Raw genomic sequence first — 24,426 nt, 5'->3', positions numbered from 1 at the left:
CTTGACAATAGGGAAACACTCCAGAGAATCCTAACGTAATCCCCACATTCCCCCCAGCCCATGGCCCAGCCGCTAAAAGGCATTGGGAACACTGACCCTCTCTTCTGGAAAAACATAACAGGAAGTAACAGGTGTTTCTATTTAGCTGACAGTGATTCACAATACATCTTAAGACAAACTGGACTGTAGCCCTGCTGCTGCTCTAAATCCTGGGCTGGATCTTCTGCCTTCACCTCATGTGGAAGTATGCTGTCCCTGCCACACTTGGTAAAAGTGGGCATTCCAGCAAAAGGTATTAGGCCATCGTGAGCTTTGTGCACATGTATTACTTAGCCCAAGTTCTTGGATGCTACTATGACTGCCGAGGCTAAACTTCACTGCTTTGAAGTAGAAGTGATAGGGATCCTGGGTACAGCTGATCTTTGGATCCACTGTTGCTGCACTGGAGCAATGTTGACTTTCTCCAATGTTTTAGTATCTTCTGCTGCTGTGCTACAGTCCCCATTGCAGGTATCTATGACTACATATGACCGTAACAGGCTGCAAGATCAGGTGATTTATATTCGTAGACACTGACTATAATTATTTTAGTTTATAGTTTAGTATTTCTAAGACTTGCTTTGAGCTGTTAGCCCTGCAATGCTGCCACGTGTGCTTAAACTATTTAATGAAACTGTCTAAATATGTTTTGATTTTTTTATATTAAATTGTGGCAGAGACAGCATATCTCCACATGACAGTAATGTGGAGGATCCAGACTATATTTTTGAGCAGTAGCAGAAGCCATATGTGTAATCAGCAGCACCTGTGATTTCCTGATTTAAGTGTTTCCAGGGCAGAGTGCAAATGCTCTTTATGGTGGATTAGCTGCCCAAGTGATCAGCCAGGGTGTGGACTATGGTAGGGACCACTGGAGCATTGCAAGAGTCTGTTTATGCTGTGATTACCTTATGCTGCTGCCTGCAACTACGTTTGCCTATGGAATTTATCTGGTATGCTGGGGTATGGGTGAAAACCGGACCAGGGCAAAACCCCCGGACCGGAAATCAAACTCTGCATTTTGTAGCTTGTAGCCTCCGGTCCGGGGGGTGTCCTGTCCGGGGGTGTCCTGTCCGGGGGGCTGTCTGTCACGCCTGTCACCAGGTAGAATAAAGCCTCCCTGTATGGTCCGGGCATGTAGCAAAACCCGGATGGTCCGGACCACCCGGGGAAGCTGTAATCTCCCCTCCCCCATGTCCCTGGTGATAGCTATCACAGGGACCCCCCTGGACAAGACACCTACCGGACAGGACACGCCCCGGACTGGACCCGACAAGCTCCGGACTGCAGTGTAGTCCGGGTCCGGTATTTACATAGTCCTGGTATGCTGAATACAAAATCCCTGTATATGTGATCCTTGTCACAATATTTAACAAGATACCATTCCTAGCAATAACATACATCTTATGTTTTGTTGCACTTTGCACAAAGGGCCCATTATCTTTTGTCTGAAAACTGTTTTCTTTATATCATGATATAATCTGTATTATCATTGTGTATGATTTTACAAAAGCTGCTGAAATAATGCAGACTTGTGATCACTGATCTTGATGATGCTTTCAGTGTCTTGTTGCATGTGCGTCTAGGTCGATAATAATGCTCTGCTGGCTGAATCTTCCCATAGCCAATTGATCTAATGCAGCTACTAAAGGCTTTCTATACAGGTGATGTCATCCTTTTAGCTCCGTTCTCCTCCCACACTCCCCTCCCCAGTAGATATTTCATCTTGCTGTGCTCATCCAATCAATACAGGCTTCTCCTTAGGGAACTGCTAGCACAGAAAGACATAGTAGTAGACTGAAGACTTCGGCTTTCTCTTTCATTGATGTTCTGAAAAGAGTAATTTTAAAACTACCAGCATTTACTGTTAAAATAAGGTCTGGAAGTCAGCTCTTTTTTTCAAAAAAATTAAACCACTATATATATATTTATTTTAATTATTGCAGCATCATTTTTAACAATCCACACCCAACGAGGAGACATATAAAGGGAAGAAACAGACACTTCATGTTGGAAGAACAGGACAAGAAATCTGCTCAAAATTCACATAAGAAAGTGCAACATTGCAATTCTCCGAAAGAAACATGTAAGGAGGAAACCTGAAACATAAATGAAGATTGGATAATTGAGATCGGAATTAAAGGCATTGTATGCAACATCATCTGCGGCAGTATTAAACATGTGCTGCTAAGGAGGGTGCATTTAACATATCCTGTTGGAAAAGCCCAGTGCAGAGGAGTTACAGATTGGAATTAATTCAGCTCATTTTATTTGGCATCCTTGTAGCATTTTGGTGACTACAGAAAGGACATTCCCTGTCTAGGAAATGGCATTCCTCGTGAGATGCTACACTAATTGTCTCCAGCCATGGGTATCAAAAGTAAGATTCCTTTGTTTCATTCATTTAATGTCTCTGTATATATAGTAATGTGCTTTGATAATCCATATCTACAATATTAACATAAATGTTGTTTTATTGTAGATACATTGTGCAGCTCTGTAGGTTTCAATTTTGTTTAGTTTTGAACTCTATTTTGTTTATTCAGTATGTACACCTTGTAACATTTTAACTGTGTTTTTTAATGCATTGTTGCACAACTTTAAAAACGTCTCAGCCTTCCAGTAGTATTGTATTGTTATTGTATACTATCGTAATGCTTATCAAGGTTGTGATTTATGACTTGTTTTTCAGCTCAGCCATAAGTGCATTATCCCCTTACATAATATATAATTGGTGGTGGACAAATTATGCATTTATCAGAAGAGCCTAATAAACAATTTTGCTATAAGTACCAAAAAATGTTGTCTCTATGGCCAGCTACAAAAATAATTCCAAAAGAGGACAGCAACATTATTTGTCTTCACATCTTTAAATGTGTTTAACATGCATTATCAAAGCCTCTTAAATGCATTATGGCTTTAAGAGCCCCCAAAAATGATGTAAGCACATAGACGTGAACAAAGACACTTACTCACAAGCAGTTACTACACTGTGCCCTACCTCTCATACATTTTGACATTACCTAAATAAAGTGTTAATGCTTATTGAAATAGAATGGAGTTCTATGGAGACTTTAGTTAAGTACACTGAGCTGCAGGGCAGATAAAGGACATGTTGATAAATGCAACTGGGAAATGTGGCTCAATAAAATATTTACTATACATATTATGCTGGAATTCATAACTAATGAATTGTCTTGAAAAATAACAATAGCTATTAATTAAATAGAAACGATCTTCAAAAAACAGTATAAGGAGCTAAATATAGTAGTAAATACAGAATAAATAATATAAATGTTAAGAAATAATCAATCAATAATAATCAATGTACCAGATTACAGCTGAGGTCAAATGTCTGTACCAGAATACAATCCCTCTAGGAACTATAAAGTCTCTAAATAGCAATGGTGCAAAGATATGCAGTGAGTAAAGTTCGATCAAACCTGACCACAGAAGATTATGGGAGTTTATGGCCTTTTTTATTTTGTTTCAATATTATTGATATAGGGACTCCTTTATTACATTTTTTTGTGTGAAAGTATCTGAAAATAGACATTTCTCATAAATCTCCCTTAGTTGTATGAAGGGGTGATGGTAATAGATATCAGAAGGGACCACACGCTATACAAACGCCACATACTGTGCAATGGTATCCACAGTAATTGTCAAGACGTAGACACTGTGCTGTACACTCTGCCAACCCACAAAATGGATAGGCCTCAATCTCATTATTTATTTAAAACACAAATAAGAGTAACGTAACGTGGTCTCGCAAGGAAAAAAGTTTATTTAAATGAAAGGGGTGGCAAAAAAAGTCTAGGAGGTTGTAGTTTGATGGGACTATTATTTTTTTAGATAGCACACAATATATGAGCCCAAGGGGCCATGTGGGCATTATACAAAGGTGGGTAAAGGTCGACAAGTGAGGCACTGCATCACCTGTCATAGACTTTGTACTGCAGAGCTTTGACTATATAAATGATTAGAATAATGCAAAGAAGATATTTATAATATAGTCTGTTTTTTTCATATACTTTATACAATCATAGCTCATACTGGAGTATGGCTATTCCTCACCTCTGCGCACGTCTCTGATATGGTGGACTATTGAATATAAAACAATGGAACTTTTTGCAGGGCATATCAAGTGTTCTTCATCAATGACCTTCATCTAATTTTATTGGAGAGTTGAAGCCTACATATTTTTTCCAATGCACCCTGCATTACTGAGAAACATTTAGATTTATAGTAGCCTTAGCCCTTTTTGTAATCACTAAAATACCAATGCAGACATTAACAATCCTGAGAGTAAGAACAAAGAAATACTATAGAGCTGGGGTAGCCAACTCCAGTCCTCGAGAGCTACCAACAGTTAATGTTTTGCAGGTCTCCTCACAGAATCACAAGTGAAGTAATTAGCTCCATCTGTGGATCTTTTAAAATATGTCAGTGAGTAATGAGTGCACCTATGCAGCAGCTAGGTTGTCTGGAAAATGTGAACTATTGGTAGCTCTCGAGGACTGGAGTTGGATACCACTGCTATAGAGAATATCTAATATAGGACCTGGCAGACACTATAAGTGGTAATATTGGTAATATTACTAGTTGTAAAGCTTCAGCATCTGTAAAATTGCTTCAGTACTGTAGTTAAGTTTTTGTTTTCTTTGTAGATATCAACTACATAGTCATTCTCAAGACTCATGTAGAGACTACTGTTTGTTTAAGTAGTAAACCGTGTATATATATCAGATGGATGTTTCAGATTGTTAAGAGAAAGTTATGTGTTTATGTGTATGATATGTACATATTTCATTGTCATTGTATATATACCATAGTATGAATTAGTGGAAAAAGAGTTTTGTTATGTTTAATCTTTCCAACAATATATTAAGCTGTGCCTGGTTATGTTTCTTACTGACCCATTTGTTAAGCTGAAAAAACTTTGGTTCCCTGTCACATTATAGGCACTGTTTCCAATAAAAGAATAGTACATTCAACTTTCTCACATGCATTTATTTATTGGTTTTCTGATCTCTAGCATAATCCCCACACTCCAAGCCTATTGCCCAGCCACTAACTGGTGTTGGGAACCTTGACCCACTGCTCTGAACAGACTTTTAACAGGATACCACAGGTGATGTTAATTAGCCAAACCATGATTCCATCAGATCCTTAGGAAAACCTGGACTAGGTCTAATCATTCCTGCTACAACTTTAAGTCCCGATCCTGTCGTTCCACATTCACTTCATGTGGAACTATACTGTCCCTGCCAGACAACATACAGTACAGAGTGCACACAGCAAGTTGGCTAAAAACTTACAATCCAACCAATTGCATCACTATGAATAAAACACATAGCAAACAACAATCGGGAGAAGGGCCACCAAGACTTCAGATGAGCCCAGATGTGTGGGTGGGGGGCTGGCATGGCGGTGTGACCAAAGGGGAAGACATTGCTATTCCACTTACCTACATTGGGCATCATGTGTGCGGCATAGGGGTCATGGTTGCACATCTCTTATAATCTGTGCTCTCACAGAGCCCTAGGTAATTCATACTCCCCCCACACCCCCTCCCGTCTACCATCACCTGTTCAGGAGGCCATTTTTGTGAAATAGTAGACATTATTGTGATGAGTATCCATTTATACCCTAATGACTGTCCATACTAGACAACAGGGACTTTAAAAGTTATATCCCTTTTACATCTAACTCCTGGGTTCGGAACAATAAACCTGAATTTAAAGCCATGTCACAGCGGCCTCGGTTACACCACAGTCTGGAACCAAGATACGGCTGAGGGCTGAGGCTTACCATTGCTGGAGCATGGAGATGGTATCATCTCCAAGCACCTTGAATACAGCTCTCTCTATGCATTGAAAAAACGGGTTGTATTCCAAGGTCTCGGGTTAACCCTTTCACATGGAGCTAAGGTGTAAAATGGGTTTAAGTTCACTTGTATTGACCTAATAGTCCTAAAGCATTTAGTAGGTCCAAACACCCATCATATTTTTCTGTGGTGTGGATACACTCTCTAAACAGTATTTGAAAAAAAAAAAAAAAAAACAGCATTGACACCGTACTCACGCTATCCTCCTCATCAAAGTGTAATTATAATGTGTCACTGATTTTGCAGCACAACAGAGTAGAGTAATATACAGTATATTGAAAATAGATAGAGATATGAAACAGATATGAAACAAAGATAAACAGGACAGAGCGAAGCATAAATGGATGCATTAGTGACCCATTAAAGGGCATTAGACCTCTTAATAATGACCTGTAAGAAAAATTACAGTTAAGCAGAATACAAATAAATGGAGGCAGGTCTTTAATTGCATTTCAGACACAGTTTAGAATGGTCAGGGCTTAAAGTGGTCCTGGAGTGGTGGTGAAACTAATTTCCCTCTGCCACCTAATTACCCCCCCTCCTCCCTATGAGTCAGTGCCAATGGTAGGGTTTTTGGCACCTCCATGCAAACTATAATGCTTCTGTTAGAATTACTGTGCAGGGCCAAGTGGAGGTTGAACTACTTCCACCTCACCATTACAGGGGGTGGAACTCGGTTCCACCCCATCCCCCACTTTAACCCCTGAGCATAAAACGACAGGACATGCAACAGGAAAAGAGTGGACAAACACAAGGCCACAGTAGATTACCTTGCTTGAGAGTTTACAATAATGAAAGAAGTATGGGTACTTATGTAGTATCTGGGCTGCCAATTTTGTGATTGTATGCCTTACCTTAAGGCATACAATCAGATGCGATGCGATGCGATTCGATGCAATTTTGCATAGGATTCAATGTTAAGAAGGTCCTGTTCATTTCCCCACTATCCAAGTGGGCATAGAGTTGATTTTATGTAGCGTGGCGAGCGCAGCGAGCCACTGAGCCCGAAGCGTGGCGAGCGAAGCGAGCCCCGCGAGGGGACGCATATTTCTTAAAAAGTATTCTGTGTCCCCTCGCGGGGCTCGCTACGCTCGCCTCGCTGCGCTCGCCACAGGTTTATATCCAACTCCATGCCCACTTGGATAGTGGGGAAAGGAAAAGGACCCCTTTTTCTCATTGAATTCTATGTTAAAATGGACTCAGACCATTTTAACATTGAATCCTATGGAAAAATCTTGATCATCGCATCGCATACGATTTGGTCGCATGCGATGCGATGCGATCCGATCCGATTTCTAAATCAGACGCCCAGATACTACATAAGTACCGAAGTATGAGATATGGTAGACCCAGTGGTCCATGTAGGAGAAATAAGTCAAGCCAGTAGCAGAGGCCTGGTTCCTGAAGGTGTCTATATGGTGTCAAGAACAAAATGTCGCAAAACCTACACATGTAAGGGACAAGGTGGTGTATGGCTGGTCATGGGGCCCTATTATTATTTTTATATATTAGAGCTCTAGTCAGGAGTGTTTTATAGGATCAAGATGGTAAATGAGCCTAGTAAGTACCACAGTTATGTAATAAAGCAATGTATGGGCCATGGTGGTGTGGCTATCATTCTAGTAGCGGTTATGCCTTTCTTGTGGGTCATTGTGGTTAATTACATTAGAAAGCCCTTTTAGTTAGAAGATCTTACCCAGAAATGTGTAGATGGAGAGTAATTGTGAGCTTCAGAAGCTATGTAGTAGTGTAGTGTAAATTCATTGGATCTGTCTGGTTACAATGTATGTGTCACTTTTGTGAACTCGAGTTGTTTACTTAGGCTAGGTTGGAGCTAAAGGAATGTTTTGGGAAACTGGATGGTCTAAGATAGTTTCTACTCATGGACAATAGTGAGAATGTCATTATTTATTTAGGCTGTGTTTCGAGCTCCTGCCTTGAAGAAGAGCTCGAGTGGAGCTTGAAACGTGTTGGCCCAGTACCTGCCATACACAGCTTTTGTGCAGTGACAACTCCCTGGACAAGCTTTGCAGCCACAAGCAGAGCATGGTCCAAACCATACTCTGCTATACTCACCTGTGGCTCAAACATCTCCAGATTGGTAGGATAACTTCTTGATAATATAAACATATGCTATACTGTATATCATGGCTGCCCATAAAATGACAAATCATTTTAAAACTTAATTTATGAAGTTTCAAAGCCCTTCATGCCCAAGGTACCTGAAGCAGCTTCTGATTCCATACTGTCCCAGCCAGATACTGAGATCTGTAGATGAAGGACTTTTAGCAGTACCTAGAATCTCCCTTAATTCATCTGGGGTCGAGCCTATTGTACTCACTTTACTGCAGTTTGAAAGACCCCCACTCTAGAATACTTCAACAACAGACTAAAGACTTTTGGATTCCTGGTCCCACAGGGATAACATCAGGTTTGTAGGCGGTCCAGTTGACCTGGAAGCAATCAGCTAAGCTCTTGGGACTCCCAGGATACATGGCTCCTCTCTCCTATAACTCCGCCTCCATGCTCAACTCCTTAGTTTTTTGTTGGTGCCTGCAGAAAGCAGGTGCTCCTCAGTAGGGGCTGCTGCCAGAAAGCCCAAGAAAGGTTTTATTTTTACTTTGTACTTGAACTACTTGGTCTGCCAGCACTGGAAGGCTTTCTGCCATTCACTGCTACAGCTGCATCACCCTCTGCTTGTACTGAGACGCCACACTGGCTGTGGCTTCATGATGTGCGTCTTTCAGCTGTGTTTTTTTACAGTGTGCTAGACCTGCAGGTGATCGCAACCCAAGGACTGCGTGGTAAGCAATCAGAGGCAGGTAAGGAGACTGTGGCTCACTTAAATTAGCGGTCTGCTGGCATTTGAGGGAGAACTGACACTGGCGCCAGCAGGCTGTTGTCAAACACCATATTCTAATTGCTCATGATTACCTGGGGATGGATGCCAGATTAGGTAGGGGCGCTGTGGCTGTAGCCCATCCCCCAGCACTGGGCCCAAACTTTCTGCAGTTTCCCACCCTAGCAGCTGAAAACAGCAGTGAGCGAGCAGCCATTAGAGCAGCTGCAGTATCCAAGGCTTTGAGGCTTCTTCTCCCTATAAAAACCTTATCTTAATAAAAGAACCAGGTTTTTACATAGCACTTATTCTACCTGCTAATGATACTACAGCTGAGCAGTTGATTGTGTGCTCATTACAGTGGTTATGTTTCTACCTGCTTTTGTGTGTGGTTGAGTGCTTGATATAAGACAGGTTCTGTTAGGGTTACCCCCTCAGCTATAGCATGTTTCACACACATTACTCATCAGTGTAACCGTGTGAGACAGGAGTTTTATTTGGCAGTGTCCAAGAAGCTGTTGTATGTTCCCCTATTCCCTCTGATCAGTGTGAATAATGGGAATCCTCCTCCAGTGGATGCACATGTTACATGTCTAGTGAATACATCTGCTTTACCTGTTGTGTCGGTTGCCTTCTTCAGACAAAACAGTAAAGAATTGTGTGAAATCTATTTTCTCACTAACTGGGCTAATAAATAAACCTACCATAGCATCTTCTTGGCCCGCAAAAGCATCAGAAGTCTGACAGGGATTTACACTGAATTTCCTTAGGTAAGGCTCTCTGTGAGAGTTTAAATCGCTGTCTGCGGGTCTGGGAGAAGGCACCAGCGGTGGCTGGCGTTGTCATGGCTGCCTGCAACAGGCACTCAACTAGACCACCAGGGCATAGAGCATAGGCCAGGTGTGTTCACCCATTTTTACAGGGCTCACAATACCAGGCGAGGAAAGACCAGCATAGGGCTGGTGTAGCAATATACTGGAGAATTCGTTACTGTGAATACCGATGGAGTTGGTTCAGGAACGATGATAGAACATTGATTGTTTGCTTTGAAACTGATGTGATGGGAATCACTGGATGATCTGTAGATCAGGAATAATGGTAAAACATTGATACTTCAGGAACGATGGTGCAACTACGACAACTCAGGAATTATGACAGAACATCGATACAGCTAGGTGGTACTGGCTGTAGTAAGTACCCGTCTCGGAGGCAGAGGATCACAGGAGCTGGAATACCTGGAGCTAGAAGCCAACACACTGAAGCAGAGATATACAGCTGTATCAGCAAGAGATAACTGAAGCACTAGCAATTTGAACTGAGTTTCCCATGATTCTTATACCCACTGGGAAGTGGGGATTGGCTGAGGCAGATAGACTGGAAACAGGTCTCACAGGAATGGCACAGGGGAAACAGGTGACTGGTCAATACATGGCAGCCCCCAAGTTTGGCTCTGGTGGGAAAGTCTGTTTGGAGATATACTTGGGGCCAGGAGCTATGATGGTGGCATAGGAAGCTGCAGGGAGTTTAGGATTATCGCCCAGCACGAGAGGAGAGACATGCTGCACAGCTGCAGATGCGGTGGTGCTGGATGGGCACAAGGGGATTGCCGCACTGTGTACAGGATGCCGACAGAACATGGCCCTGAAGTGCAGAGACAGTGTGGACAAGCAATTATATGGTAAGAATGTCTGTTTGATTACCCGCATCGTGACAAGCCACTTCTATGACCTTTCAGGCCCAACATTCTCAGTCAAGGACCTTGTCTGCATCCAGATCTGCAGTGCCTGTCTTTAACAGCATGGCATTTGAGTCTGCCATCCTGAAACATAACGGGCCCAAAAACCGGCGTCATCAAAAATATATTATAGCGTATGGGATACAGTGGCAAACGCAGGATTTTTAGAAGGGGGTTTCCAAATGTATTAACACTTCTCCCACTCTGCAGAGTAAGTACTGGAGGAGTGGTGAAAGTCCTGAAAATAGTTCTCTGATCCATTGCAATGTTTGAGGGCTCAGTTTCACACATACAGTAAATGTGCTAGGCATGTGCAGCAGCTCTGCTCTGTCCATTACACTGTATGATGTGGTGGCAGCTCCATTTATATACCAGTGCTATTGTCATAATTTAATGCACTTGCCAAATGGAGGGGGGTTTCCAGGCAACCAGAAACCCCCCTGTGTTTGCCTATGGGATACCTACTTATCCTGGTGTGCTTCAAGACATTATAATGCCAAACTTTTCAAGACTGCATGAATACTTGCATTTCTCCAAAGGGTATGATATCCTTGAAAAAGCTGCCCCTAGAGGCAGTGAAACGCGTTGGAAGCTGCTCCCTCTCACAGCCCCTCACTGCCATCGTTATTTTATATGCATCAGGATCCAACCAGCCGTCTCCAATCCCTATTGTTGGAATATAAATTGTCCGGGACATTGTCACCCTGCTTTTCCACATTCATCGTGATTCCTACCCAGGAGGAAATTTCATCTACCTCCACCCTTCAAAAGGAGAAAAACAGCTATCCTACATGGATACAAATCTCCCAAGGGATACACAGTGGTAAATATACCTTCATCTTGTGTGTATTATTGAATCCAGTGGAAAATAAACCCCCAACATCCCCAGTCCAAAAGGACTCTATTGTTCCATTCGGGACTGTACCCAGACGGCACAAATAGGAGCGGATCCTATTCATCCCTTTTTTTCAATTACATTGGCATACATTGAGGGCCTTTTGAGAGGTTTTATCCCCCCATATTTATGGTACCATTTTATTGTTTAAATGTGTATATGAATTATGTTTATTTTATATGTAATTAAATGATTTTTACTTTGATTATTTCTCATTGGTAAGCGCTACTTCATTTCTCCATTGTTTCCCCTCTTTTTTAGGGACCCACTCAGTCCCTTTAAGTAGCAGCTTTTTTGACACTCACCCCATATACAGCGCCCTCGGACCACCCTAGGGCAGTCCTTTTTGTTTCTTCCCATTTCTCCAAAGGGGTCTGGATTTGGGTCTAAGATTGGCCTCGCTCAAAGTTCATATTTCGGCCATTCCCATATGGAAAATTGTTTCTTTACCTGATATATATTTTCTTTCAAGGAGTAATATATATTCAGCCACCTTATTAGTTCCTCCAACAGCCCCAGTGGGATTTAACAGTGGTTTTGGTGCCTCTAGGGAAACATCCATTTGAAGCTTTACAAACAATGTATTTGAAATGGCTCACTGCAAAGACAGTCTTTTCACTTGCCATTGCATCAGCCAGACGTGTATCCGACCTTAATGCCCTTTTATGCCATCTTCCCTTTCTTATTTTTCACACGGACAGGGCTGTCCTCAGAACAAACCTTCCCAAGGTGGTTTCCAACTTCCATATGAACCAGGAAATCGTAGTTCCTGCTTTCAATTCTAGGGATTCATCTCCAATGAACTATTCCCTAAATGTGGTTCGAGCCTTAAAACTTTATGTGGGATGTACTGCTTCAATAAGAAAATCTGAAGCATCATTTGTCCTCTATGGATTTCACAAACGTGGTTGGCCAGCTAGCAAACAAACTTTGGCTGGCTGGATACGACTTAAGCAGGCTTACTAACAGACTACAGGTCCGATACCTGATTCTATATCTAAAAAATTCTACCAGGTCTGTTGGACCATCATGGGCGGCATGCCATGGGGCATCTGTGAAACAATTGTGCAAAGCGGCAATGTGGTCCTTTATCCACACATTCATTAGGTTTTTTTGCCTTTGATACGTCTACCTCCAAGGATGCTTTCTTTGGTTGCCAGATTCTTCTGGTATCTCGGGCAAGTTCCTTCCTGTGAGTACTGCTTTAAAACATCCACAATGTAGAACCATGAATCCCAAAGAAGAAAACGAGAGTTATGGTAGACTTACCTTTGTTAACTATATTTCTTCAAGGTTAATGGGACCCACAGGGTGCCCACCCTATTGTTAGCCTGAGGAATACTAGTGGTCTATTGATGTGTAACATACTCATCCTTGGTTATTAGTCTCTCTCACTATCTATCTGCAAATGTACTGGTATGTTATCATCTGTCTTCTTCCTCCTGCCTACTGGTTAATATCACTAAGGAGCTGAGCATGGAGGTGGGGTTGTAGGGGAGAGTAGCTGTGCATCCTGAGAGTCCCAAGAGCTTAAATGGTTGGTGCCTTGTCCACTGGATCGCCTATATCCCTGATGTTATCCCTGTTGGTCCCATGAACCTCAAAGAAAGAGAGTTAACAAAGGATTGTCTACTAAAACCCTCGTTTTCCTGTTAACTCAAACATTTCCATAATTCCGTAAAGTATAGTTTATAAAAAGCTTTTCTGTACTTTATTGTTCCTGTACTGTATTAAATTAATTCTATCTGTTAAGCGCATTAAGTCCTATTGGAGAAAGCAATATATAATAAAATTATTATTACTGTACAGATGGAGCTGGCCTTATCTATCCCCGGCGCTCGCCAGATCCCTTGCGCTGGTGGCGCCGGTGATAGAGACTGGGACGCGCGTGCGTCTCACGCGCACGCGCGTCCCAGAATTGCGGTGCCTGGGCAGCATCTTCCAGCCCATCTCTGCTTCGGAGGGGGGGGGGTGTCGGGGCGGCGAGGGGGACCAGTGGAGACGGCGGGGGAGGCATTGGGGATCCCCGCCGAGCTCCGTTGCCACGGGGCGCGCAGACGTCTCGTACGCGCACGCCCCCTAGCAGATGCCGACTGCCGGCGTGGATGGTGGTAGAAGCGCCATCCACAGCAAGGACAAGGCCGGCTTCATCTGTATATCCTACTGATTAAATTATTTTGCATGAATCTACTGCAATGTTTTATTGGGAGGATACCAGTGCACTTGTGTAATTTGTTCCACAAAAGATGCTTTTTATATGCTTTTTAAAAAAGTTTGTTTTATTTTGAATGAATTTCCCCTCCAAAAAACTTTTTTAGATATATCAGCTGAATATTTTATTATAGCTAAGCACCAAGAATTCATACCAATTTGTTTACCATATTGCCTATTTTTGGGTTACTGGTGTTCCATAGGTCTGACATCCAGGCTGAGTTTCGGTGGCGCTTTAGGGATATTATCTAATATATCATATATATCAAGGTACACCAGCATATCTCTTCACTTGTCTCAACAAGTGGTATAGGGTTCCGACAGTGGGGATCCCGATAGTCAGTATCCCATCATCGGGATCCCGACTGCCGGTGCCCTGACAGGCAATAGCCCCTGTGTGTCTTGATCCCCCTGTCAGAGCACCGGCAGTTGGGATACTGACTGTCGGGATCCCCACTGTTGGAACATCATCCAGCACCCCAATATCTGTGCCTCCAATCCACACTGATTACCTGCTCACATTCTCCGTAAGATTATTTTTGTAGAGCTGCACCCTGTTTATGTAATACCCCTATATCTATTTCTACATAAGTTGTTCTATCCTATTGCTAACCTTCTACACAGTTCACACAAAACTTCTATGTATTATTTTAGTACATTCAAACATCCCTTTGATCCTAGAACAGTATTGCAGTCTCACTGGATCATATAGCCCACAAAGGACCCTTTACCCTTGCATCCGGCTGGATCAATATGCAATTTGTGGTATTTTTAATAAATATTTAGAAGGTGGGTTCTCAAAGATCTCAAGGGCAGCACAAGCTCCAAAGTGGTTTCATTTAATTTCAAAGAATATAGGCAGTAAAGTACATTTATATGGAAAAAAAAACCTGAAGGCTTATTAAAAGTTTTATTTAGTTTGCTATGGTAGAATTAGAAACATTTGTCCAGAGCCAGATTAAGGTCTAAATGGGCCTGGAGCTGAAAATGATCAAGGGCCTATTATGCGCAATAATAGGGGTTGTGGCCAGCACCTAATAATGTGGGGGGCGTGACCAGTGTTCTGGTTGGGTGGTCTGCTCATGGGTGTGTCTCTATTTGTGCAAATACTTTCAACTAGTTATATATGCCTGGAAAAGGCAGGGGGCTTGCATAGGAAAAATGCAGGGAAATATATTGGCGCGTGCACTCCAAAGGTGCACCCGCAGGACGGCGATGTCCTAAGACACTTGCGGGGTGAGGCGGCACTCCAGTCATAAAAAAATACTGAAAGCCGAAACTTGATAGACAACATTTCAGCACCATTTATGTGGTCACCTAAGTTTACCACACCATGGGCCTTATTTTGGTTCATTCTTTCTGACAAAATCCTTCTTAGATGGACAAAACCAGGGCTATTTTTGTGCAGGCTCTAGCAGGAACTGTGGCCCTTATTCTAGTTCACTCTTTCTGACAAAATATTTGTTAGATGGACAAAACCATGTGCACTGCAGGTGAGGCAGGTGTTACTTGTGCAGAGATAATTAGATTTGGGTGGGGTTTTACACCTGCCTCACCTGCAGTGCACATGGTTTTGTCCATCTAACAAATATTTTGTCAGAAAGAGTGAACTAGAATAAGGGCCACAGTTCCTGCTGGAGCCTGCACAAAAATAGCCCTGGACAAAACCATGTGCACTGCAGGGGGGGCAGATGTAACATGTGCAGAGAGAATTAGATTTGGGTGAGTAATTTTGTTTCTGTGCAGGGAAAATACTGACTGCTTTATTTTTACACTGCAATATAGATCTCACTTTGAAGTAAACCCCACCCAAATCTAATTCTCTCTGCACATGTTACATCTGCCCCACCTGCAGTGCACATGGTTTTGCCCATCTAAGAAGGATTTTGTCAGAAAGAATGAACCAAAATAAGGCCCCATATACCCCTTACACAAATCATGCAACACAATAGTAACCCCTTATACTGTACTTGCCTCTTACACATTGTGCCACATGGAATGAGCCAAAATTCACACCGACTGAGCCAAAATTCACACTATGACACACGGTTTGAGTCAAAATTCATGTTATGCCACACAGATTAATGCAAAATTCACATTTTGCCACATGGATTGAGCCAAAATACACATTATTATACCTCCTTAAGAACCATTAGAACCCCTCCTTAAAAGTGTCTTGGGACACTGGACCTACAACTATACAAGCGGAGCACAGCGAACGCCGACATTCACCTGTCTGGAGCAGAGGTAGCTATACCTACAACGGCTGTGACACTTGATTCCCTGCAGCATCCGCCCCCAGCTGAGTGCGTGCGGTCGGCTCCCTGACGCAGTGAGCTGGTCTCGATACTGCGGTCAGGTTTGGGGAAATAACAGCGAATATACAAACTAAGGTACTCTGCTGCACTGTTTTGCCGGACTGTTCCCACATATATGGTATCGGAGGTTATACCCACAATAAGTGAGGCTTAAAGCGACAACAATACAGGTGCCTTTATATATTGAACTTCAAATCATTGACCGCTATTATCTCTCCATGGGCCAAATGTAATAGGGTGAGAGTTTCAGAAAGTGAGAGATTTTGGTAAAGTTTTCCCATTTTTTTTAAAGCAGCAATCAATTACACTGCAAGGCCAGGTTGATTTTTGCTATGTAATCGATTGCTGCTTTAAAGAACATGGGAAAACTCTCCCAAAATCTCTCACTTTCTGAAACTCTCACCCTATTAAATTTGGCCACATGCGTAGACATAAAGCTACAGATCAAGCGACTCTCTCATACTAAAAACGGGTCTGCCTGGACTGCTTCCACCTTTACAAATTAAATATAAAGTCCAGAAGTATTATATTCCCGTGGAAATGCTAATCTGAGAGGTTACTAATTAATTGGCTATTGGAGCATATGATCAATAGGGTCCATTGAAGTATACCACTAGCTGGCAGGAATTGGCAAAGTGGTACCGTCTCTTTTACACATTTGTATTAATTGTACTATTTAGGGATCTATACATTAATGTATATTATATACCATTTTTTATTAATGTTCTTTTGTGTGCAATATATTACAAATAAATAAGAATTTTATAGCAGTTAAATTCTGAGTGTTCCCAGCACTCTCTAGATACTGGTTTTCTTGTTTTTAACAATAGTAACCCCCTTATATTGTACTTGCCTCTTACACATTGTGTCACATGGAATGAGTCAAAATTCATGTTATGCCACACAGATTAAGGCAAAATTCACATTATTATACCAAACAGATTGAGCAATAATGAACAATAAACTTCATAAATAGGGGCATAATGCCTATTAAAAATGATGCTACATAAATGTTCATTGCCAGGGGTTCCATGCTCATTGCCAGGGGTTCCATGCTCATTGCCATGTGGGATTACATGCTCATTGCCAAGAGAGAATACATGCTTGCGGTAACTGGGGGGCAGCCGCCGCCGTGCAGAAATGACAGCCATTGACAGCCGGGTAGAGAGCAGGGGGCTGCCCGTCTGTATTCAGAGCACTGCATGTCCCGGCTATTTAAAATAATACCCCTTTCACACCAGAAAATGCAGGGATTTACCCGGGAATATGCCTAGTCCCTGCATTTTCTGGTGTGAGGGGGAGAGAAAACCACCCCTGCCCCCCTTTAAACAACCAGCTATATCTTTGAAACCAACTGACCCATTTACAGGTTGGCTTCGAATGATTTTGGTCCCGTGAAACTGGGCCGTTTGGTTCCAGAGAAATCTGTCAAACAACATGAACAGTCATGAAATTACATATCAGAAATTAAAAAAAATTGGTTTACCCGCAATGTCTCTAGAACCAATGAACCCATATGGACTTGTATCAGATTGAAGGCCCAGCGATTTGGGTTCGACTGAGATCAACCTCGAGCTTCTGTGATGCCAGAGGGGGAACTGGCAGCCGTTGGAATCGGGTGGATGTTGGAATTAGCGGGTCCCATGTTATCCTATGTGGAAAACGTTCCAGGTTTGCCTGGCGGTATCTCTGGTTCCCGGGGGGCTACCGACACAGGGCTGGGCTCATTGGAAAGCCCTGGCCCTCAGCTACAAAATGGGCCTATTTGGAGAATGGGCCTGGAGCTGTAGCTCCATCAGGCCCATTGTTAATCCGGCCCTGCATTTGTCCCACAATTTTTATCTTCATAAACTGACGATCCATAGCTGACAATACATCGGTCAAATGATATCCCCGCTGAGAAAAAGCTCAATCATCTCATCCAGTGCCATGATGGTTTCTGTTGGGTCATTGATGATGTGTCTGATGCGTAACATTTGTGAATACTGGAATCCTAGTCACAGCGGCAATGGGGGACAGCTATCATGCAACAATACAGAATTGCGATCGGTCTTCTTAATATGGAGTCCAGTCTCAATGTGGCCATTGATCAATTTAATCTTAACATCCAAGAAACATACTGGACGAAATGTCATAGGGTGCGTTTTTTTTTCGTTAGAAAAAAATCGCACCAAATCGCACCTTTAAAAATCAATTTTTTTGCCGCGAATTCGCATATGTAATGAGATGCAAATTTGCGGCAAAAAAGTGCGATATGGTGCGTTTTCGGGCGAATTTTAGTCATGAAAATGTGCTCATTTTCAGTCATGAAAATGTGCGCATTTTCAAACATGCGATTTTGTGTAAAAAAAAAAAAAAAGAAAAAAAAAACGGCGGGGGGTCCCCCCTCCTGAGCATAACCAGCCCCGGGCTGAAAGAGCCGGTCCTGGTTTCATAAAATCACAGAAACAAGCAAATCGGGGTTCTGTGTATTTTATAAAACCAGCACCAGGCTCAAGGGCTGGTCCTGGTTCCCAAAATACGGGGGACAAAATGAGTAGGGGTCCCCCGTATTTCAAGAACCAGCACCGGGCCCAACCAGCCAGCAGGGTAATGCCACAGCCGGGGGGAGACTTTTTATACAAGTCCCCCCGGCCAACGCATTCACCCCCTGACCGGTCAGCACGGGCAGGGGTCCTGGGGAAGTGGGGACCCCCCCAAAGAAGGGATTCCCCCCCCCCTCCTCCAGAACTTACCTGCCCATGCTGAAGCCCGGGGCTGTCCTGGATGCCCCTGAGCGGTGGGCATCAAGCTGATACTGGTGTAAAAAAATAGATGAAAAACTATTATCTTATACCGTGGAACTATGAGTCCCAACAAGCCTCCCCCGCATGCTGGGACTTGGAGAACCACAGGAGCTGACTTTCTCAGCTCCTGATTGGCCGCCTAGCAGCCAATAGAATCATTCTATGCAGAGGCGCGGAAGATGAAACATCTCTGCGCCTCTGACAGTCCGATGCGGGGAGCCGATGGAGATGCCGGCGTGTCACAGAAGGTGACAGAAGTCCAGGACTACGCCGGATCAAGACTTCAGACCCTTCCATGGACGAGCTGGGTGAGTAGGATTTCCTTCCACAGGTCCCCCATGGATTTCTTCGGACCCCTGACCGGACAACGACACGGACATCGACATGGAGAAGAATGTCGACATAGATCCGGACCAGGACAAGGCACCGGATCAAGACCCTGGGACCTACCTACGGGCTCAAGATAGGTAAGTATCAGTATGTATGGGCTTTGTATGTATTAAAGTTTTATTTTAAATGGGTGTCAGTGTGTTTATTTAACTATTTATTTTACTGTGGAACTACCTTTAATGCCCCGCATGCTGGGACTTGTGGTTCTCCAAGTCCCAGCATGCGGGGGAGGCTTGCTGGGACTCATAGTTCCACGGTATAAGATAATAGTTTTTCATCTATTTTTTTACACCAGTATCAGCTCGATGCCCACCGCCCAGGGGCATCGAGGACAGCCCCGGGCTTCAGCATGGGCAGGTAAGTTCTGGAGGGGGGGATCCCTTCTTTGGGGGGGTCACCACTTCCCCAGGACCCCTGCCCATGCTGACCGGTCAGGGGGTCAATGCTTTGGCCGGGGGGACTTGTATAAAAAGTCCCCCCCCCCCCGGCTGTGGCATTACCCTGCTGGCTGGTTGGGCCCGGTGCTGGTTCTTGAAATACGGGGGACCCCTACTCATTTTGTCCCCCGTATTTTGGGAACCAGGACCGGCCCTTGAGCCTGGTGCTGGTTTTATAAAATACACAGAACCCCGACTTGCTTGTTTCTGTGATTTTATGAAACCAGGACCGGCTCTTTCAGCTCGGGGCTGGTTATGCTCAGGAGGGGGGACCCCACGCATTTTTTTCCCGTTTTTTAATTTTAACCCTTTTTTTTTGGACAGAACCATGCACAGATCACAATGATCTGTGCATGGTTCTGTCAAACTCGCCAGCCAGAACCTGGTCTAATTTTTTTGTGATTTTTGGTAACCTTTACCAAAAATCGCACCCTATTACATGTGCGAGTTAGATGCTTTCCAATGGGAAAACATCTGGATGCGAATTGAAGTGTGACTAAAAATTACCACTTCAATATTTGCGATTTCGCGACAAAAAGTGTGATTTTTGCCGCAAATCGCACCCTATCAAATATGCGATTTTCAGGAAATGCCCGAAAACTGCATATTTTGCGGAAACCCCCCGCCCCCCCCCCCCCCCCCAAAAAAAAAATATCGCCTCCCATTACATTTCGCCCACTGTTTCCTTTCTGGTAACAAAACGTGAACTGCACCAGTACTTGTGTATTTTGGCGGCGCCCATCGCATCGCATACCATAACGCATACGATGGTATGCGATGCAACGCGATATCGTACGATAGTGCACGATGGCATACAATTTTCAAATTGTATGCCATTGTACATGGCATACAATGCCATACGATGCAATGCGATGCGATTAAACATTGTATAAGCACCCTAATAATTGCTTATACAATGTTAAGCACCCTAATGGGTGCTTACAATGTTAAATGCACCCCCACGCCACCCCCCCACTATAAACGTGAACCTGAAGCGTGGCGAGTGCCGGCGGTACACGTCCTACGACCTTTTCATACCCCCACTATCCACGTCGTCGAGTTGAGAATAGAATAGTGTGGCGAGCGCAGCGAGCCACCGAGCCCGAAGCGTGGCGATCGCAGCGAGCCCCGCGCGGGGAAGCAGATACCTGTGAAGCCCGCGAAGGGACGCGTTTACCTGTGAAGGTATCCGCGTCCCCTCGCGGGGCTTGTTGCGCTCGCTGCGCTCGCCACGCTTCGGGCTCGGTGGCTCGCTGCGCTCGCCACACTATTCTATTCTCAACTCCACGCCGACGTGGATAGTGGGGGTATGAAAAGGTCGTAGGACGCGTACCGCCGCCCCTCGCGGGCTCGCTGCGCTCGCCACGCTTCGGGTTCACGTTTATAGTGGGGGGGTGGCGTGGGGGTGCATTTAACATTGTAAGCACCCATTAGGGTGCTCAAAAGCACCCTTTAGGGTGCTTATACGATTTTTTATCGTATAGGGGGTCAAAATCGCATCGCATGCCATCGGGTACATGGCATGCGATGCGATGCGATCCGTTCATCGTACGATGGACATCGGGGGCGCCGCCAAAATACACAAGTACCACTGCACCTAATGCCTAGTGTCATTATGTCCAAGCAAGGTGTCAACCAACGTTTGCTCAGATCAAGACCATAGAAAAAGTAAATCACCAATAAAGCATACAAATAATTAAAGATGGCCGCCACTGTATAAGGGGGCAAAAATGTGGAAATATATAGATAGAAAATTATAGTAATATAATTATGTACTTAGCTGGTTGCCCTCATATGTAGACAGTGGCATAAGTTCGTTCCAGTTGCCCGGAGGCAAGATATATATTGGTGCCCCCACAAACACACACACACAAACACGCACCCCTATATAACCTTATATAAAATATATATATTTCTGTTTAGATAGATAGATAGATAGAGAACACATATATTTCAGAACTCAGCCACAGAAGCAATATCGTTGGCTTTTAAATAACTGATTTAAACTTCCAGGGAGAAGAGAGGTGCCCCCTTGGGAGCAGGAGCCCGGCGGCAGATGACTCCATTGCCTCCCAGAGTTCTGCCTCTGTATGTAGAACAATGTATACAGAGCAGCAGGGGGGAGTGTGGCACTACAATCACTGCATCAAACGGTTTAGAAGCTGCGCTGGGAGTGTCGCCCCCCCCCCACACTCCCCCCTTGCTGCTCTCTCTCTATCTAGAAGTTTTATGGATCGGCGGCACTCGCAAACAAAAAGACACCACGCATATTTACAAGCCAACGTTTCAGAGCCGAGTGGCCCTTTAATCAAGGTGCAAGTGTGAACCTTGATTCACACTTGCACCTTGATAAAGTGGCCACCTGGCTCTGAAACATTGGCTTGTAAATATGCCTGGTGTCTTTTTGTTTGCCAGTACCGCCGATCCATAAAACTTCTACATTGTGACAGTGACACTGTCAGCCTGGAGGGCACCACTTAATTCGTTTTACATAATGCATTCATCTGCCTGCTTGGAGTGCTGCCCCCACAGACTCTTATGCCCATAACTGGCAATGTGTCCTCAAAATAGAAAAGCACATTGAAATGAATAAGAGGTATAGTAGACTGTGCTAGATGACTTCTACTATACCTCTATTCCTTTCCTTGCCTGTTAGTACTATCTCCAGTGTCAGGGCACATTTTTGTAAGCTGGGGCCGAAAAGGAAATTGAAGAGTTGTAGCTAATAAATGGGCAAAATGATATGTCCTTGCAGTCATAGCTGAGCTCTATACAGACTTTAAGAATGGTGGGATCAGAATTTACAGCTGCAGCAAACAAATGCAACATATTGTTGGCTTTTTTAGTGTTATTTGTTTAGTTCCAGAATTTACATAATTGGAATGAAGCCGCTAAATATGAATGCATACCTTCCAACATTGAGGTTGAGGGAGGAGGGATGCCTTGCGAGCCTCCGGAGTGCGTTTGAAATTTTGTAGGCCTGGCCACGCGATAAGGAGACATGGCCTATTGCCGCGAGGCCACGCCCCATTTTTGCAACTGTGGGGGCATGGCTAGCGGCTCTGGTTAGCTGCTAGTTATGTCCCCAGCTCGTCCGTATCTATTCACAGGGGACAGGGGGGGTGGGGACTCCCAAGTGGGACACTGCATGGGAAGGCAGGTGATACGGGAACGTCCCAAAAATTGGTTCCTGCTAAAAATGGGACACTTGGGAAGTATGTGAATGTAAGCAGTGGTAGTGTTAATGAATAGAATACATCAGTACATTAAATCACCATGTTTTGTTTATTTACTATTTGTTTCCTTCCGTTTGTCATTTTATTTTAATTGATAGACTAAAGCTGCACTACCAAATATTACTAGCATGTTCCTACCCTAGTTGGAGCACATTTGGGCCACTATATAAAAAATATGGTGTCTTTTGATTTGTCATTACTCTGACCAATCCACAAACATTATAAAGTCTGAACTTTGTTATCTGGCTCATGGTTAAACAGAAGGAATACTGTAAGCAGCCCTTTCTGGGGTTATTTACTAAGAGTGGAGTTCTATTGAAAATGGGATGTTGCTATGGGCAATCAATCTTCTTAGAAGGTGCAAAATAAGTAGATTGGTTACTATCAGCAACATCCCATCTTCAATAGAACTCTCATCTTAGTAAATAAACCCCTATGTTTATTTTGCTGTAAAATGAGAGTTGTATTATATTCGTTTTCTCATACATCTACTTTTACTCAGCTCCCTGCAGACCTGTCCAAGATGCAACTTACTGATAACCCACACGGCCATGTCAATCACTTTCCCTCAAGTCAGTCCCGATGCAGCATTGTCAGCGACTCTGGAAGCAGCAGTTTGTCAGACATCTACCAGGTAACTTTGTGTGTGTGTATCTCATATTGGAGTAGAGTAGCATTACAGCTTGCTACATGATTCCACACCTTCTGTGAGATATTTTAACTAGGAACAAAGACCTTTAAATACATAACAACATATAAAGATTTAATGATAGCATCAAATAAATACATAAACAGTATGTCATTTTTAAAGCAATTTTGGAGAACCTGATAACTTCAAGGGCAACAAATGAGACCCTATAACCACCAAAAGGTCACACATTTCCATTATCAATGATAAGTTAAAACAAATAATTGAATCCAAGAATGGACACCCCACTCTCTCATTATACCCACTCAACCAAAGAACCCCATATGACATTTATACCCCTTTCAGACAGAAAAATCCCAAAAACCCAGGTATTTCCCGGATACAAAAACCCGGGTACAACTAGGCAGCAAGGGGCTGACCCCCTTTCACACAGGAGCAAAAACCCGGGTATTTCCCGTGTCGACCCCTTTCACACAGAAGCCGGATTTTTCCTGCAAAACTCTGTGTGTCATAAGAATAGGACAGTTTTTAAGGCACACAGAGATGAGGTCATCAAAAGTGGGTGGTGACTGCTCACTGCATTGCATTAACCATGGCATGACACAAGGATATGTTGTAAACAAGTGTTATTGTTTTTATATACTGGAAGGTACATGTTACCTCACATGGCTGTCAGTATATTTGCAATGTTTGAGTACACTGTGGCATCTTTGACTGTCCCAGTCATCTGCCGATATCCTCGTCCCCTCTCACTGCCAGCAGCTCTCACCTCTTGCTTCTACCAGTGGGCCATGCTATACTTTTTTCAGCTCCCTAATGACCTCAGAGGCCAGCTCCATTGCCATGCCCTCCCAGCCAATCAGAGAAGCCTATCCTCACAACCAATCAGCCAGCACCCCACCAGGAGAGCCAATCAGTGCCTAACAATGTGTAATAATCCCAAAAACCCGGGTCGTTTCCTTTCAGACAGCCGGCGACCCGGGTTTTTGGAATACAGACCC

At 43.6% G+C, this 24,426-nt stretch overlaps 1 protein-coding gene across 4 annotated transcripts in view; it reads left to right on the top strand.

Moving 5' to 3' along the window:
- The first annotated feature begins 1,775 nt into the window (after positions 1-1,775).
- Positions 1,776-24,426, top strand: part of RAPGEF6 (Rap guanine nucleotide exchange factor 6) — a 139,245-nt gene continuing 116,594 nt past the window's right edge. For all 4 annotated transcript variants that reach the window (XM_083181897.1, XM_083181895.1, XM_083181896.1 and 1 more), the window contains exons 1-2: positions 1,776-2,419; positions 23,279-23,410. In XM_083181897.1, coding sequence (XP_083038023.1) covers positions 2,366-2,419; positions 23,279-23,410 — 186 coding nt within the window. In that variant the 5' untranslated portion in view covers positions 1,776-2,365. The remainder of the gene's footprint in view (positions 2,420-23,278; positions 23,411-24,426) is intronic.

The sequence above is a fragment of the Crinia signifera genome, chromosome 4 (genome assembly GCF_055691185.1).
Source record: "Crinia signifera chromosome 4, ASM5569118v1, whole genome shotgun sequence".
NCBI lineage: Eukaryota > Metazoa > Chordata > Amphibia > Anura > Myobatrachidae > Crinia > Crinia signifera.
The sequence above is the reverse complement of the archived record's forward strand: the minus strand, read 5'-3'. Positions and strand labels throughout refer to the sequence as shown.